General features: G+C 40.9%; 1 protein-coding gene across 5 annotated transcripts in view; it reads left to right on the top strand.

The window, feature by feature from the left end:
- sowah (ankyrin repeat domain family member sosondowah) overlaps positions 1-18,268 on the top strand; it is a 278,269-nt gene that overhangs the window by 244,479 nt on the left and 15,522 nt on the right. The window contains exon 7 of one of the 5 annotated variants that reach the window (XM_018514427.1): positions 4,211-4,213. The exons of the other annotated variants lie outside the window; for them this stretch is intronic. Within the exon in view, the coding sequence (XP_018369929.1) occupies positions 4,211-4,213 (3 nt within the window). The remainder of the gene's footprint in view (positions 1-4,210; positions 4,214-18,268) is intronic. 5 annotated transcript variants of the gene reach the window in all.

Here is an 18,268-nt window from a genome sequence, read left to right as displayed (position 1 = left end):
ATTTTAACCTGCCGGAACGATGGGTTTATTCGAGCCATTTAATTAAATATCTTTGTCAAAAATGTCAATTCAATTTTTTTTAGGTTACATGTTACATCTACAAATTTGGATAATTCTTATTAAAATATAATTACCCTGGTAGAAATTTCATGCATTTTTTGAGCAGTTAGTAAACAGTTACACCAACTTCTGTCTAGTAACTGAAAAGGGAAATACAACAAATAATGGATATTAAATTGATTAATAAGCAAGCCAACTGCTCATGAAATGGACAGAATAAAACTCTATCAAGTTCTTGCCCATTTCCTACCCAGTATTGGCACAATTAATGAGAATACAGTAATATTAGATAGTAACTGGATTGGTATCTAGGAAAACTGCACACATTTCTACCAGAGTAATATTCATTTTTTATGCGAGTCATTTTAGATTCTTGACATTAATTAGCTCCTTTTAATCAACACAAATTAAAGGGATCTTACAGACTCAGCGTCAATAACTATTACAAATTTCGACGTTAGTTCCGGGAGGTGAAGATTGAAACGATAAAAATCTATTTAATTCTATAATTGACATGATAATTCTTTCGATAAAAGATGCGCGAAATGAAAAATGACGTAGATATGCATATTAATCGTAAAAATATTTGAAAAAGACGGATGAATCGCCACTTTTCAACTCCGAAGACGTCTGAAAGGTTGGCTCCTAATGACGAAGCACCTTCACGCCTACCTTTTACTAGATAGACATTGATTAATACAACCAGCATTTCTAACATGCTTATTTTAATTTGTGTTTTCACACGACGAACATGAAATTTCCCGAGGTGGCTGGCACGTATATCGTTAGAGCTGCCAGATAGTAATGCCGTAATTATGACGAAAATATTGTGCGAGATAAACGTATCTTTACGTTCTTAATGAATAAAAATGTAAGAGATAAAGTAGCCCGATGTAGTTGCTTTTTAACGAAGTGCATAATTACTGCGCAGATTTCCTGCTCATACTTTGCGCTTCTTAACGCGTTTAACTAAACATACATATCTTTAAAACATATACTTTAATATAGTATCTTTATTCTATTTATCATATATGTTTTTAATGCTTCAAGTTGATATAATAATTGCATATTTTATACAATTCTTACATTCTTAATAAGGAGGAATTACCGATGTGTAAAGTATTATAATTTACAATCAAATTGAGTGTTATTCCAGCAATCGGAGAACTTTTTTCCGCGCAAAGATATTATATCATTAACAACATTCTGTCTGTTTTTTTATTATACCATTCGCGATATCGCAATAACAAGATCACGATGAAGAGAGAAATGAAATGGGATCGAAATATTTCCGGAATTCTACGTGAAATGTGTTCTTCGAAAGCGGATAACGGTGCACGGATAACTAACGAGATGGTCCACGTTTATCAGTTGTACAGTTCGCGGCGGGCGTGCGTGGTTTCATTCCAATTAGTGTTACAGGATGAGCTAATTGCTCGATATAAATCGCCAAGACTTAAAAAGTTTGAATAATTAGGCAGGGCTGCAGGTGCTTGGGCTTGGCTTTATATATGCGCGTTTGAATATTTAGCACAGTTCTAATGACGCACACGCCTCTCCTTATTATCGCCGGCAGTTAATAAGGAGGGATGACTTGCGTCGCTTTTTATACGCGTTCGAAAACGATTCCCTACATCGTGCTCACCGTTAATAGACTCCATTAACGTTCGCGAATCGCATGACAGTTCATCACCGGCGTATAAACATCGGATCCGAAAGCAAGAAAGAATCAATTGCCTCCGCGATTAAAGTTTTTTAACGCAGAAACATGGCGCTGATAATGCCGCTATCGAAATGGATACTGCACTCATTAATACATATACAGAAATAACAGTTCTGTTGAAGTATCTAAAAATGTAGCTACAGATCTAAAAATAATTTTGTTAGACCATCACAATAATTATGTAGAGCACTCAAACTGGTTGCTAGAATATCAAAACTTTTTGTAGCATTGCTAATTATGCTTGAGCTTTCTACTTATTTTAATGGTTGCAAAATTATTTTCAGATCTACATATATCTAGATGAATATCTAAATTTTTAGATATTTTAGCATTTTTTCCATGCAATTATTCTTTGAGAACACATCTTTTCTCTATATAATATTATTTTCCCGTTAATTAATTTATTAGAATACAGAAAAATAAACTCCATATTTATCAAAGTCGACGTCGAGGCGATGTAACGGGATATCACATAATATTTAATTCGCTCATGAGTGAATCATGAGTTGGCTGATCAAAATGATCAAGAAAATAGTGACATTCGAAATGGAGAGACTTGAAGGGGCGAAGGAGCCTCACTGACTGACTGACTGACTGAAGGAAAAGGAGAACGAGGAAGAGAGGTCCGTTCGACTCGCGCCTATCTTAAGATCTATCTGAATAATAACGTGTACGACAACATGTCAAATTATACAGAACCGCGACGCACGCAGACCCCTGAAACTCACACACTCGTGAACGAGCCGCGTGCGTGCGAGCGTGCGTGCGTGCTCGCGTGCGTGCGTGTCGCGCGTTCACTCCCATGTCGGCATCGGTGGATAGGAGGGAGCTCCGGGGGTGGTACGAGGGCGACATGTGTTTTGCGGTGGCGGTGACTCTCTACAGCAGTTTTATAATTGCCCGACTCGTTGGATATCGTGCCCACTCGTTGGACGAGATTCGCGAAACGCCGTTGCGTTTCCACCAACGGGAATCGAGTCGATCTTAACCCCGCAATCCGCCCTTCCTCCACAATTATTGCCTTCCTGCGCCAGGGCCGCTGCTTGTTTCTAAAAAAAATACTCTGCGCTTCTCCAGTTTTTTTTTCTATATCTCAAAATATTTTATTATAATTCCCACCAAGAGAAATATTTTAAAATAACTATAATTTTGTTGATATGTGTGAACTGTCAAAATTTTGTTGGTTTAATTTATAAATTGTGTTGTTCTAATTAAAATGTTAGTCAGACCAAATTTTTATTACAATACAATTTTTTAATTAAAACATAACAAAATTTTGGTATTTCACATATCAACCAAATTATAGTTGTTCATATTAAACATTTCTCTTAATATAAAAGAGGAAGAAACTGATGATTTAAATAAATATCAAAAAATATGAAATTAAAATATACTCATAACAGAAAGCTTCTGGAGTTCTTTGCGTTTATCCTAAGCTTGATGTAGTTTTGAGAAATGCAAGAAATTCTAATGCTATATATATTCTGCGAAAATTTGTGTAAATTTAAAAAATAAAATACTATTTTATGAAAATCAGAGATCTTCCAAATAAGCCATCGACGCTTCTTATACGCAGGTTTTTGTAGGTTGCATAGAGCGTCCTTTCTTGCTAGAAGGATACGATGTTTCTTGCCGCGCGACTTAGCCGACCCTGCACACTTTCCACCATCTCGTCACGGAGCTACCGGTGACAATTAAATCACAGCTCCCGCTTGATCATGACGGATCGCCGACGTAGCCTAGCGCGCGTCGTTGCATGCTTCCGACTTCTACTTTGCCTTGGAAATCTCGAATTTTCCTCGCAGATATCGCGATTCTTGTTTCGACGGTCTGCACGCGGAGCTGAGCTCTTAAGCCCTATTCAAACGATACGGTATTCAAGCGGCAGGTGCACAAAATGTAACAGTAGTCGAGATTAACGGCGACAATGTGCTCGAAATGTCGTGTGGCAAGTGGTATCAACTTTACAGGAGATATAATTTTTGGGAACGATGTTGACACTGCGCGCTAGAAATCGTATTGTTCGAATAAGCCTTTATTGTGCCGCGACATTATACCGTATCGCTGGCCATCGCCAGTACATGATCGTCGGCTGCGAACCAACGGCGTGATTGCTGCCTGTCAACAATCGTCGACGTATATACCGGCGATAATTCGTCTCCACAATCGCCAGCCCGGCGCAACGCGGTAATGACAACGATGATGGATCTGCGGCGCGACGCTGAACTTTGTTTGCTCGGGGGCCACGCGACGTATATGCAAATCGTGCTTGCGCGCTTGTGCTATATAAATAAGGTCTTAATTAATACTAACGAGGCTGACGCGTAGATACATGTAACTATCGTCTTTTCTGTTTCACGCCTCGTGCCTGCCTGCTATACATCCCGGATGGACGGATATGTGCATACTCATCGTGGATCACCGCAGTATGTAAGTAGGATGTTTTATTAATATTGTTGCGATCATTTATCATGTACGAGGAAATCACGTGTATGGTAGTCAATTCAGAAGACAACCGAATTAGAAAAGATTAACGGCAGTTTCAACATTTGAGTACGGATAGTGATTTATCATTGGAAATCAGAGAGCCTAATTTAAAATTCCCCGCTATTGTACGATGCAATAGCAGATTCGAACTCTGCGGATTTACGTAAAAAATAGCGAGATTGGCTGCCGGCATCCGAGAAAGCGTTCTACCCTTTTACCAGCTTTCGCACAAATCATCTCGACCTTGCTGAGAAATCTGGACGAGTACTCGTTCTCTCAATTATCGGTTATCGTCAATCGAAATTACTTTATCGATCTAAAGCGTTGCTTTATTAGCCTCGCCAGCCTGGTCGGCACGGCGGCTTTCGATTACTCGGCAATGTCGGCTTGTCTGATGTTGATGCTGCTCTCATTATATGGAATATAAGCCCGTGCTAGAGCTCTCCTCTCCGTGGCCCTTCGATGCCGCCTATCTTTTCACCTTTCTACCAGCCATCCGTATCGGTGCGTGATCAACTGTATGTGGAATCTTTCTGCGCAAACTTCCACTCAAAACAATTATATGGAGTTGTCTCGTAGAAGCGTTTCAATATCGTTATCTAGCTACATTGATTACTTCAACTAAACTTGAAAAGAATAATCCCTCAAGAAAATAAATTTTATCTATACTTATTTTTAAAAAAAAAGCGCGTTGCTCTATCATTTTTCTTTTTATTAGCTGCGTTTAACAGAAAAAATAATTTTGCTTACAAGATTTTTAATTAGGGTTATGATTAGGGTTATGCATTTAGTGCAAAACTAAGGGCGAAATCAATCATATTAAAGAATTTTACAACAATTGTAAAGTTGATTTTTCTGCTGCCATTAGCTACGTTCAGCAGAAAAAATTTTACGATTGTCATAGACTCTTTAATATGATTGATTCTTGGTCTTAGTACCTCCGTATAATCTAAATGTATAAACTACTTACATTAAAAAATCTTACAACTTCAAAACTGTATTTTCTTCTGAGCGCAACCATCTTTTCAATTGATACATTCGAGACGCGTTTAGAGGCACGCAATTATATCTCTTGTCTAGAACGCGAGATATCGCGGTCTATGGGCGATATGATCGTGGTTTGAACCACAATGGAAGAACGGTAGGAGGGGAAGGTAATGAGGTATATGGTGGAACGCGGAGGACTCGCACGGGGTCCACGGGCACCCATGGACCGTGGACTCTGCGGCCTGCGGTACTGGCCGAGTACGTTGGGGCTTGGGGTTAATACGGTGGCCGGTGATGCACGACCGACGCAACGCTGCGGGCAGAGCGGCTGACCGCACGCCAGCTGCCCAATGCCGGTCCGACCTGCCCGCAAAAATCTGTAGCTGACCCTTGTGCCTGCGCGCGGAGAGTTGTTGCACGCTGTCTCCTCTTCCCCGGAGCGGCACCCTCGTATCGTGTTGCGTCCTCTCGCATTCGGGATATTACTCTTGTACGCGGCTATATCGACTCGCTTGGTCCATCACTTAATGCCGTACAGGGTGTTTCCAAATTGCTGCCGGGTAAAATGTCCAAGGACATCACGCTCCAAACTAAATGGAAAGTTCTGGTAAACGTACGCACTCGTCTGAGAATACCATTTTAATTGAGTCGGCCAACATTAAAAGGATACTAGAGAGAGCAAAAGATATTCCATAACCTTTTAATGCTTTCCATACTGAAAATACTTGGAAAAAACTTGATAAAATATTTATAATAGTATATTTTATAAATTAATAGATATCGATTATATACATATATTTAAGAGGAAATGCTTCTACGATTTCTAAATATGAGAGCTCATTTTTTATGTCTGTTTTATGAAATTATTTTCTCTCTAAATCTGAATCAGTGGATTATCACTGATATCAGTGCCAAGTATGTCACTGGTAATCAGTGAATTAAATGTGAGATCCCTAATCTAGCTAATCGTTATTATGTGATCTAATTAGCCTTGTTTTAGTGCTTAAATTCAATGAATATGGTATTGGAAGATTGAAACTAACGTGCAAATATCAGTATTTTAGTTATATAATGCTCCAGGATTCTTCCTTTTTTAGTTGAACTCCACTGATTATCAGTGCCAAGTATGCCAATGAGTAATTAGTGACTATCCACTGATTCAGATTTAGAGTTTTTATAATTGAACTAATTTTTTATAATACTATCAAAAACTCAGCTATTATAGAAATGTTAATATTATAAAATCGTTCATCGTTCACATTTCGCGAATATTCTTTATATATATAAACCTACGAAATATTCGTAAAATTTTACTTGATCACTATGAAAGAGAAAGGAATCGTTAAATTACATATAAAATTTTATTAAGCCTCTCATGCTCCTTTGCGTACCTACATGAAAGCACGGTAATGGGGATGGCTGCAACAACGGACGATATTGGAATTTCACGCACGCCTGCACGGCAGCAGAGGTAATTGCGTTAAACGACGCGGACGCGTATGCGACTTCTGGTGCCTATTTCTGTGTCAACCCGTACGTCCGCGCTGCGTAATAAATAATGGGATTCTCATCGCGCCTCTCGCCTGGTAACAACGACAAAGGAAAACTGCGTGGCCGATCCCTTCTATTATGCGTCATCATTGTCAACCATACGTCGCCATCGATGCGCCGTCGTTATCATCATCGTCATCTCGATCGTCGACAGAAAACCGAACGCCCGCCGACTAACAACGCACTCGCGTGACTCACGCGCGCCATATTAATGCGACGAATTCTGGAGTTCCGGCGGGAACTTTGCTTTCCAGGGGATTCGACTTTCGATTCCCTTCGTGCTTCCCCGCGTCTCTTATTACAAATCGGTTCCTTTGCATTCACGCGTCGATCGCGTTAGCGACTCTGCCCTCCCAAGTTGTATTTCCAAAAAGCGACAAGCGTGCAGTACGTGAATGCTAATGGGTCCTAACTTTCGTCTTCCGCTAACTAACGAGAAACAATATCGGAATATTACGAAAATGCGTAATTTTGCTGGAATTTCTCTCGACTATTACTATGCACTACAGTACACTAAAAGAAAATTGTTCGTTTAACTATATATAAATTAATTTAATTGCCTTTATTACTTTTGTTGGAAAATGTATGTATTTAAGCCAAATATAATAAGTTTGACTTAATACATTCTTCGTCAAAGAAATAAAGACGAATTAAATTAATTCTGTCAAATGAACAATTTTTTTCAGTGTCGGCGTAATCTTTTAACTTATAATTATTCAATAATTGCACACTGAAAAAAATGTTCTGATTAAACTAATAAAAAAAACCCAAAAATGATATTTTGATGGGACCAAATAGAGTTTCTGATTATCATAATGTTTGGTCTCATCGAAATACCATTCTTGTTGGATTCTTTTGGTTTAACCAGAACACTCATTCGCATATATTTCGTAAATCATAAAAAACTTACAAACAACGATCTGATCGAAACCGATCAATATATATCGAATTCTGTAAGTGTTGTTTTTTATACAAGGTACAAGATTTATTCGATCTATCTTCTCATTTTAATACTGACGTTCGTATCACGGTTGATCTTGATATCTTAGAATATATCCGTGAACCTCCCTTCGGAATGTTTCCGCACAACCCCGAAAACGATATTTTATTTTCAAGAAGACACGGATTATGTAGGTGTTAACACACAATCTTAAGATACTCATGTTTAAAAACGTTTCGCGTGGGAAAACTTCTCATTCAAGCGTGATGCGCTTCCTATATAGCTCGATCGAACCCGAGGGCCCGGACGCATCCCAGTAATTTAATTGATGCTCGCTGAAATTGCTGCAAAAAAAGTTCATCTCTTCCTTTAATGCTCCCTTTCCTTTCCCAGCCAGATAACCAGCTAGCGAACGTCCCCGCGCTTCCCACACTTTATGCGAACGCATACTGATTCGCTCGTAATTAATAACGCATCATCTGCAAGAAGAATTGCGGCACTTCGTACACATTTTGTACCAATCTTTTATCCTTGGGCAATTATTAAAAATAAAATAACGGAAAACGTTTTGAGAAAGGATTCAACGTTGCGACCTACTAAATCTCTGCGGCTAAATTTCGTAAATTGTTCAGCAAGGAAACTCGGCGCCACGAACAGTCTGAACGGTCGTCGAAGGAACTGATCCTGTAACTTCCACAAAAGCGTAACAGAGGGAAAGTTTGCCGGTCGTTACGTTTCAAAGGACTGGCACGAGCGAGTCGCGCAATCGGATTAGTATCGCCACACGACCAACTGTCGTCCTGTCTCTTCTCGTCTCGTCGTACTTCTCGGACTACTTCGTCTGTAACAGTTTTATTTTTCGTCAGGTAAAATCGGTATCTATTTACGGTTGAAGAATCGAGTGCCGTTTAAAATGATTATTAAGGGCTACCCTATTGTCAGCTTTCTAATAATACCCTATTGTAGTAGTGGTATGGCGCCACTGTTGTCTTTCTACGAACGGATCCTGGGTATATTTAATGTTCTACAAGCCACTTTCCATTAATTTTACGCATTTTTGCCGCGTTATTTAGCTGATTAACCAGCCGGAAAGTTCTTTCTTTTCGAAGGCATTGGTTTACTAATTTGCTTTCGGTAACGACGAAATCTCAGCTCGTCATGAGGAAACGGCTGACGTCTTCCTCTGCGTCTTCCGTGACCGAAATCCAATTTGCATGCAACGCAGGTAGAATGGACAAGATAATTGGTACATAGTGAGGGATTACAGATCCACGCCAAGACAATGGATATATACATCTCGACATTCATATAGTGCGCGCAAAAATCCCAATTAAATTAGTGAATATCCAATTATATGCTGTCGAAAGTCTGAGGATGTATGAACTTTAAAATGATAGATTATAGACATGTGTAGTCTTGAATTACACTTTTTATTTATATTAAAAAAATATTTTAACTATGAATAATTGCAATCTTTCTAAATATTTTTCTACGAAAGTGGAAGATTGTAATTAATATATATAACATTTAAATAATAAAAGTATATACGTGGACGAATCCTCTTTAAAACATGACTAGCATAGTTTTATTTCCCAGAAACAAAAATAAACTTAGACATTTGAATAGCGTACAGAAGAAATTCTCCAGAGACTCGCATCGTGACAGTAACTTTCTAAAGATTGATTGAGTCGAAGCGGATCATTTGGAGTGTTCCTAAGTAGAAGCGTCCCCCGCGATTATGGTAGGGAAAGAAGAAGAGACAGAAGGAAGAGGAAAAGAAAGAAGAAGAAGAAAAGGAAGAAACAGCTGGAGGAGGAGGAGGAGGAGGAGGAGAAGCCGAAAAGAAGAGGAAGAGCGCTCACATAAATACGTACGCAACGCAAACAAAAACCCACAAAGGACCGCGCTCGTGGCAGATACGATCTTGCGGCATGCAGATACGAGCATACTAATCTCTCCGAGAGGTCTCTTCGAAGAGGAAACGGCGTTCTTTTGTTGTATCCATCTATGAAATATATTGGTGTTTATATACCCACACATCCGGGACGCGGAGGAATGATTCAATATGATTACGAGAATTTACGAGGATTTCTCGTATAGTATTGGAGAATCGTCTAGAGATCGCAAACAATGCTATGAAACAGATTTAAAAAACTATATGCAAAAATGGGAAAAATAAAATTTATCATTCCTGATTAATCACGTTGACCAGCAATATAGGAAAGATCGCCATAAATAACACTTTGTAAAATCATTTAATCATAATTTCTTTGGACGCTTCATTATTGTGCAATTGAGAGATATCTCATTGCAAATTTCAATGTCCGCAGTCTGATACAGAACGTAAGCGAGCCCCTTCTCCGTCAGATTCACCCAGCGGCAGGCGGCAGTTTCAATTTCGAGACGCCAATCCAATCATGTAAATCAAGGATGGCATTATTAGCAGCGGCAATCGAACTCGGCTAGGCCAATAGTAGTAGCGATAGAGAGCATAGATGGAGGCTACTGAGTCTGAGTCGAAGGTGGAAGGGCTCTCCGGCGGGCTCTCCGGATCCCGAACGAAGGGAGCAGCGACGTCTAACTAATCCTGGGTTTACCTAATCGCCTACTCCCTTCGTCCCAAACGCGGTTCGGCAATTCCGCTCGTTCGCAAAGCGGCTTACCCTTTCACCCCTTCCATCGCTCTCTTGCCAGAGCAACCGAGAGCTTCTGTATCCATTGGCGGGCCTTCCAGGTCGCTCGCGATTGATCCAGAATTGATTTTCTCGATTCGCCGATCGCTATACAAGAGCTCTCAAGTGGCGGAGTAACCAGACAATCGGAAGAAATCTATTTTCCAAAAACGCTTTATAGCTAAATTTCATAGCTGAATACATACAGTTTGCAGGATTTTTTTGTAATGGTAATTTACTAGAAGCTAAGATTAGGAAAGTTACTTTTCGTAAATGACTTTTTTCCAACTTCAGCTTTTAATTAGTTACTGTTACCATCATAAAAAATTGTAACGTCATTATCACATCGTTATTATAAAAGTAACGACATTACTTACTTCCCATCTCTGACAGTTTGTAATTGTTAAATCCGAAAAGATAGCTGTAAGATATTTATGCACACTTTAATGCATTTTTGCACATATTTCCAATTTAGTCTTTTAATAGGATGAACCTTGTAACCCTTTATAATAATTTTTTGAAAAACCCGTGTATCTCTTACTGAAGAAACTGAAGGTAAGCGTGGGGGTAAGCGCCTATGCAAAATATAATCGACACACGACCGATAATTCCTGACAGCGGATGGGAAGGGATGCGGGATGGGATACGATCGAACGAAAGCGTAAGCCGCGTAATCCCTCGTGAAATACCGTGTTGGATCGAGACGACCGAGAACTTTGCCGTACGCCCGAGGACATCGGAGGGACATCGATTATTCGCGGGAAACCGCCCCCGTTAATCGTTTAAACTCCGCTGCAGGTGGATGTATGCATGCAGTGCCCGTGCCCGCGGCGGACACCCCTGAATCTCGTGATTCACGAAACCACGAGGGGATCCCGAAGGTTCGCTGAATATCGATATTCAGCGCCGTAAGAGTTCGACATTGTCGATGCCAAAGCGTCGATGAACGGTACATGCGTTTTATCGACGACTAGCCTGATTGCACGTTGAGGCTTAGGAAATCATTCCCATTGTGAGCGGAAATTCCGGATAATATTGCGCGAGCGTTGGTATTATTTATTAAAGCGACGTTTTAATATAAATAATACTATTTGAAAAAGGTTTTTTCTATCCGAAATACTATAATACGTATCTCAAAGAGTTTTTTGCGTTAAACACGATGCCATCGTCAGAATTTGCGTAGCACTCCAAGATTTTTAATAAATTGTGTTTCTCCACATCCGTTTTACGCCAATTTACTAAAAATCTTGGTGCGCTGTGCAAATTCTAACTACAGCATCGTGTGTGTGTGTGTGTGTGTTGTGTGTGTGTTTAGCACGAAAAAATTTTAAAATATCTACTATGATACTCCGGAAAGAAAAGTGTTGAACAGTAATCGATTGATTGCGAATTTAGTTTCTAAATATGTAGATACTCTTTTTAGTTGCGGATATATTTTGTAATGCGACAATGCTTCTATATCAGTATTGATTTCTTGGAAGTTGGGACATCGCAGAGCTGTGGAAACAGGTCATCTTTTGTTCAGAACATTGTTTCCTCCTCAGCTTCCAACAGAATAAATTCATGGCGTCCGGTCTCTCACGGTCACACGTGTAAGACGCGGTCGTGACACGAACGTCCATTCGCTAGGCGAATGGCTAGCGAAATTGTTGACTACCGATGCTCATCGGACCGAATCAACGTTCACGAGGTAATGGACGTGGCTGATGGCAATGTCTTGTCGCGTCGCGGCTCGTCGACGCCACCTGCGACAGCGGGAAAACTCCACAGGGGCATACTTTGCGCAGATTTACGTAGCAATTCTGTTCATTGACGTCTTTAAATACCCGTCGTTTAATTTTCTAAAGCGGAATACGTAAACGAGATATACCGTTCGCTTTCCTTCGGTTGAAGTCGCTCATTCTCTTCTTTTTTTCTTTTCTAAACTCTAACATGAACGATTGATCGTCGCTATTAAAAATTTCATTAAGCAGATACACTACACTGCGGCCTTGTTAAAAATGAATCCACAATTAGGCGAATAATACAGTCATTTTCGTGTTTATTGCGCTTTAATTGCGCTTGCATATCACTGTAGATATGTAATGTAACGCTTTTGCAGAAAAATTAATATTCAAAGGGGATATCGCAAGGTGGTAATCTGCAAGAGAATTAAAGGCTCGGTAGCCGGGATAGAGATCTTCGTGCAGTCACAGCTCGTTTGAGCGAGTACCTCAAGTGATTTCAGTTACACCTCGTTTGCGCGATCCACCGGCGGCTCTTATTATTTCCTTTCGAACGAGGAAGCACTTTTTTTCAATTGTACGATCGTAGTGATGGATCGCAATTGCGGGCCTGATGGCGACGGATAACATTGTATGATCGTCAATCCATGGTACTTTACAAGTATACAGGATAATAAGTTAGCTAGTTGCACGAACAGTCTACATAATTATGAATGTTTCCCAACTGAACATGCGATATTTAGGATACAACATCCCCTCGATCAAAACACGATTCAATGTAATACAACTGCGATATAATGTAATTCGAATCATTAATTGAATCGTATCAAAATGAAAATGACTAATGCTAATTCTTAAACGCCTTTTCGATATAATATACCCAGTTTTTTTCCAATACTTTTTCATTAACAAAGATACATACATTTTCTTGATACCATTGTTTCTTAATATGATGTTTTGATTTTAAAAAAATGTTTACAATATGTTTATTTTTATAAAAGCTGTAAGCAATTTAATTGAGTTGAGTGTGCCATGCATTATGCTGTTCTTGTAGTGAAGCATTTAATCTTTAAAGAGTAGGAGCATATTTTTTTAATCTTACAGCTTTTTCTTGAGTAAAATTTGTTGTAATCCATTTTTTTAATTGCATTCCCTGCGTCAAAATATGATACTTTCAGCGCTATTATAGTAGCTTTACCATCTTGTAAAGATTAAAAGCTAATTTAGAAATATTGCTAATTTAGCATGTCCTTCTTCTTTATTCGCACCGTGACTTTTTCGCGAAAATAACACGCGAGCTTCAGAAATATACGCGTAAATTTACTTTCTAATAGATCTTCCACTCGGACGCCTTTGGCTCCTGGGATCGTGTTTACCCGGCGTGGAGGTGGAATTACGAGCGAAAAGAACGGGGAATAGCGAATAAATCACGAACCACGGCTCTTCCACGTTATGCTAATGACACCTCCTGCATCCTGTGTATCCTTCGCGCAAGACGCGAAAGTTCAGGCCAGCACGCCACGCGGCGTCGTTCTTCTTTTTACGAGATTCTGAGTAACACACCTCCTTGACGCAATTGCAGGAAATAAAACATTCCCCCTCGACATTTCTCTACATTCAACGCGGCGCAAATCTTTATCGCAGCGTCGGCTAAATCGGAAGTAACTGGATAACAAAAGATTATTTGGCATCTTCGATATTGATTCGAACGAAAAATATTCTCTTGTACGTAATGAATTAATAACACGTTTCGAAATGAGAAAAGAACATTTCTTTCAGTTTAGCTATTTGCTCAGTGTCATCGACTCATCGTGTTATCTCCTTGCTATCTGCCCAACGTGATTCGTCAAAGTCTTTATGCACGATTGTCATCACGAGAGTATTCATCGCGTACGAAGGTTTCCGCTCGTCACACCGCGAAGCGTCGCGCGATCACGAATTCATGACTAATGCTGGTAATCGGGCGGCCCGGCCGATGTGCACGTCGGGCACGAGTAAAAGCAACAGGACTGATCAACAGGCGAAGACACGCGCCATCGAGCACGCGCCGATAGATCTGACATCTCGACGCCCGACGCCATACACGTGACCGGAGGCTCGTTACCCGGCCATCCTCCTCGCTCCTTTCACCTCCGGTTATCCTACCTCCTCCATCATCACCCTGTGGTCTCTTCCCGTCGGAAGACACGCGCCCGACGTCTCCCCCGATTTCCCAGAATCGACCTTTGGAAGATCGAATCGCGCCACGCCGTTGAATCCGGACGACCCACCGCGAACGTTCATGAGAGTTTCATGAATCGGTCGATGCGAACCGATTCCTCTCTCTCGATCTCTCCCTTTTTCTTCCTGCGAATTTACTATGCCAAGATGGATGGTGGAGTTAAGGAGCGCGGCCCCAAGATGGTGAAGTCTGTTAGTGCTCGTAACCCTCATGTCCACGCGATTATCTGCGGTAGAACGATCGATGGTCGATGAGTCGAGGTGTCTAGCTCTCTAAACGGACCTAATTGCTATCTCTTCGGTATTCACATTTCGCTTGAAGTATTAAGAATTGAGTGAACTAGTCACTACAGCAATTATATATAAATTTGATAAATTTCATATTCAATTGCAACACAATTTCATACTCATTATCAACGTAATAACGATCCACCCACAATTAAGCTTAGATTCAAAGACCGTAACCTTATTAACACTCGCTACGATATACCAGTTAGAAACGAGTGTCAGATTCCGGGAGAATGTTGCACATCTCGAGAGCTTATCTTAATAACAAAATCGCACCGTCACTCCCAGCGGGCGACTTGGCCAGGCTTGGTTTGGTGAGAAGGGAAAAATTTGGGCCAAGGAAGCGCTTAAAGAGGACTCGCATACCAGTCGGCGGTAAGAGAGGGTCCCACGGGAAAAGAAAGGCCGGAGAAGAGGAGACGAGAGAGAGGAAGACCGCGACGCCGCCGCACCACGACGGCCACTAAATATTGTGTTCGCGCAGAGAATACAGCTCTCGGGACACGTGTAAGCGGGGGACCGCGGGATTCCGTATGAGCAGATCGGCCCGCCGATTATACGCTAATTCAACGCAAATTCCTTCCCGGAGATATCTGTATCGCTCGCATACATCAGCGGAGACCGCGGTAGCTCCTGCCGTTGCTGCTGCTGCCGTTGCTATTCCCGCTCCTGCTCTCGCTGCCGTTGATTTTGTTGCTGCCGTGCTGCCGCTGCTGCTGTTGTTTCTTCTGTTCCTCCTCGGCCCCCGGAATCGCCTGCAGTCCTCCACACTGGCTTAATCAGCATCCACGAGAAGACAACTATATAGCTGTAGCTTATACGTAGTTTCACGCACATGTGGCGTGCACACGTCGTTACGGAGACATTGAGTCCCACGAAGGAGGACCGATGAAAGTTGGAAAGAAACTTCCGTTGTTGGCTACGAAGAAAACATCTTGGATCAGAGTGATTCTTAGAGCTTTCCTGCTGATGGGGTTTATTTCTATACGCAAAGTGTATGACGAAACTTCATTAAATTGAATAAAAAATTATATATCGCGTAGAATTAGCTTAGTAACTTTTATGAAGCTCTGTTTGTCTTATACCGAACTGTGAACAATATAGTGACATTGTCAAGCATTATATCGCGCAGCTCCGACTACTGTAACCGTCATGGCTGATGGTCATCTCGTACCTCGTCTGTAATCGCGTTAGCGCTACGACGCGGTTACAGCCGCGCATTAATTAAGACTAATTAGTTCAGAAATTAAATACATATGTATGTCAACCAACAATTGATATCAAAATAAAAGAAAGAGAGAGAGAGAGAGAGAGAGAGAGAGAGAAGGGAATAAATGAAAATTCTAAATGCACTTTAAATCGCGGACTACTTTTCCACCGATCCATTCGATGCGTCACGATTTCAAAGAAAACTACCATGTAGTTATACTGTGGAAAGCACAGTCGATCTTGGCGGTACTTGGACCGCGTGCTTTCTCACGCGCGGATCGTTCTGAAGAAAGTTACGCCGCGCCGAGGGGAAAAGAAGCAGGCTACCGTATATCCGCGGTATGCACCTATACTCCGACCGAAGGTCCGGGGCAGAGGGCCGAAGATATATCACGTTGTCGGCCGACATACCATTCTTTTGCGGCATGGCGCGCGGCCGACACCGCGCGGCAGCAGCATTCACAAATTAAGGAGCGCCAAAGTCCACGGCGGCGCGGCGTAGGTATGGCGCTATCGCGCTTCATAAAACTTCGTTAGCACGAAGCCGGGGGAAGTAGACGTCCGAGCCCGGCCACGGGTATATACTCACATAAGCGCTGATGGTCCCGCGAGACCACCGTAAAAATTCATTTTGCACCTCGGCCGTGTAATTCAGCCGGATTCTTGCATCTTCACCAGCCGGACCAGTGGAGCGTATTAGATGGGCCATGTCCGCGCACTTCGTAGTTAATGACTTCGCTCGGCCTGCCGTCGCGCTATGTGCGGTACGTTTAATAATTGTACAGCAACAGAGCGCGCCCTTAATTATTCGTATTATCCGTATGCGTAAATTCCGTCCTCTTTTCTGCACTCTGCTCTTCGAACATATAAAAAGCATTACTTATGGTGAAAACTAACTGATGGAATGTACGAAAAATATTTTGATTTTTATAGAAAATCGAAATCTCAGCTTCAATACCTTTTATTCTTATTAGAAGCCGATTGTTTCAACACACATAGACATAATTGTCAATTCGATTGATCAATTCTTGTACTGTAAAGTTCCTTACATCGTTATTCACGGCACATGGCGACGCCTAATGTCATTACGTTTCGATACGTTCGTCATGTGTTCGTTATAATTTTTGTCGCGCAGACTGTGCATATAAAATGAAAGTCGTACACAAGGTGTACCTACGTCCTCGTATAGAGACCCGCCACGTGTACCATCTCATACATATACCCGCTCGCGCGGGCGGGCTCGCGCGTGGTTCCCGTCATTAGGTACGTAGTCTCGTTAGAATGAACTTTTTTTTTCGTCGTCCACTAATGAGGTGGTCCGCGACTTGCAGTCCGTGTGGAGGGTAGCCCCAGCATACGTTGGCAGCCAGCTTCAGGTCCGAGGGCAGCTTCTATGACACCCCTACGCAAATCCGGGGAGACGGAGACACTATTTTTAATCTACCCGCGGGACGCCGACTCGATGGAATTAAAACGCATGTCTCGCTACGAAAGCTTGTTGCCCTGCCGCCCCTACGCGAAAAACGTGTATCCCTTTTAGAGCACATCTCGAATCGGGGCTCGCTAGAATGTCACGTTAATAGTTGTCATCGAGCGGCGGTCCGATGATTAAGTTTGGACGTTAATTTTAGCAGGCGGACTAGAGTTCATACGGTTACGCTCGGGTACATTCGACGACGATCCAAAGTATGATGTGAATAATAGAACATCGCTGAAATGATTGATGCAAGACTCTCTTACAAAATTCTTGGCTGCATTATTAACCCTCCGTCACAATATAAAATTTTCACTCTTTGTCTGCAATATATAGTTGAACTTCAGTGCGGATTTTCATATTCCTGACTGTATATGAAAATCTAAAAAACTTCTTACATATTTGTGAAAGCTTTAACAATGAATATTGACATAGAAGTTGGATTTTACTTATTTTTACAAATTTAAATTTATCTAGAATGCACAATAAAAAAATCGATTATGCTTTTAAAGTCCAACCGGTGAAAGGTTAATCGCAATGCAGAATTATGCATTTTCAAGAAAATACTTTCAAAGATGTAACTTGTATGTATTATTATCCGATATCATCTGCGTTGAAAATTTCTGTTCATATATATATCTCCGATCTTGTTCACACATTTACAATGCAGTATGTTACATTTTCTGCATGTTCATTATTCTTATTCTGAATTTCAACGATATATTTTGATATATATTTTATTATTCACTATATTATTCAAATACCTGGTATTTGAATAAATTAGTGAATAATAAAATATACTTGATATTTTAATACTCTGGTATATAAACTACCAGAATATTCAAATACCAGGTATTTGAATAAAATACTGAAATATATATATTTCAGGAAACATAAGTATTTTCTTTTTCTGCGATCAGGCCAAGAAATCCT

This window comes from Trachymyrmex cornetzi, unplaced genomic scaffold (genome assembly GCF_001594075.2).
Source record: "Trachymyrmex cornetzi isolate Tcor2-1 unplaced genomic scaffold, Tcor1.1 scaffold503, whole genome shotgun sequence".
Taxonomy (NCBI): Eukaryota; Metazoa; Arthropoda; class Insecta; order Hymenoptera; family Formicidae; genus Trachymyrmex; species Trachymyrmex cornetzi.
The sequence above is the reverse complement of the archived record's forward strand: the minus strand, read 5'-3'. Positions and strand labels throughout refer to the sequence as shown.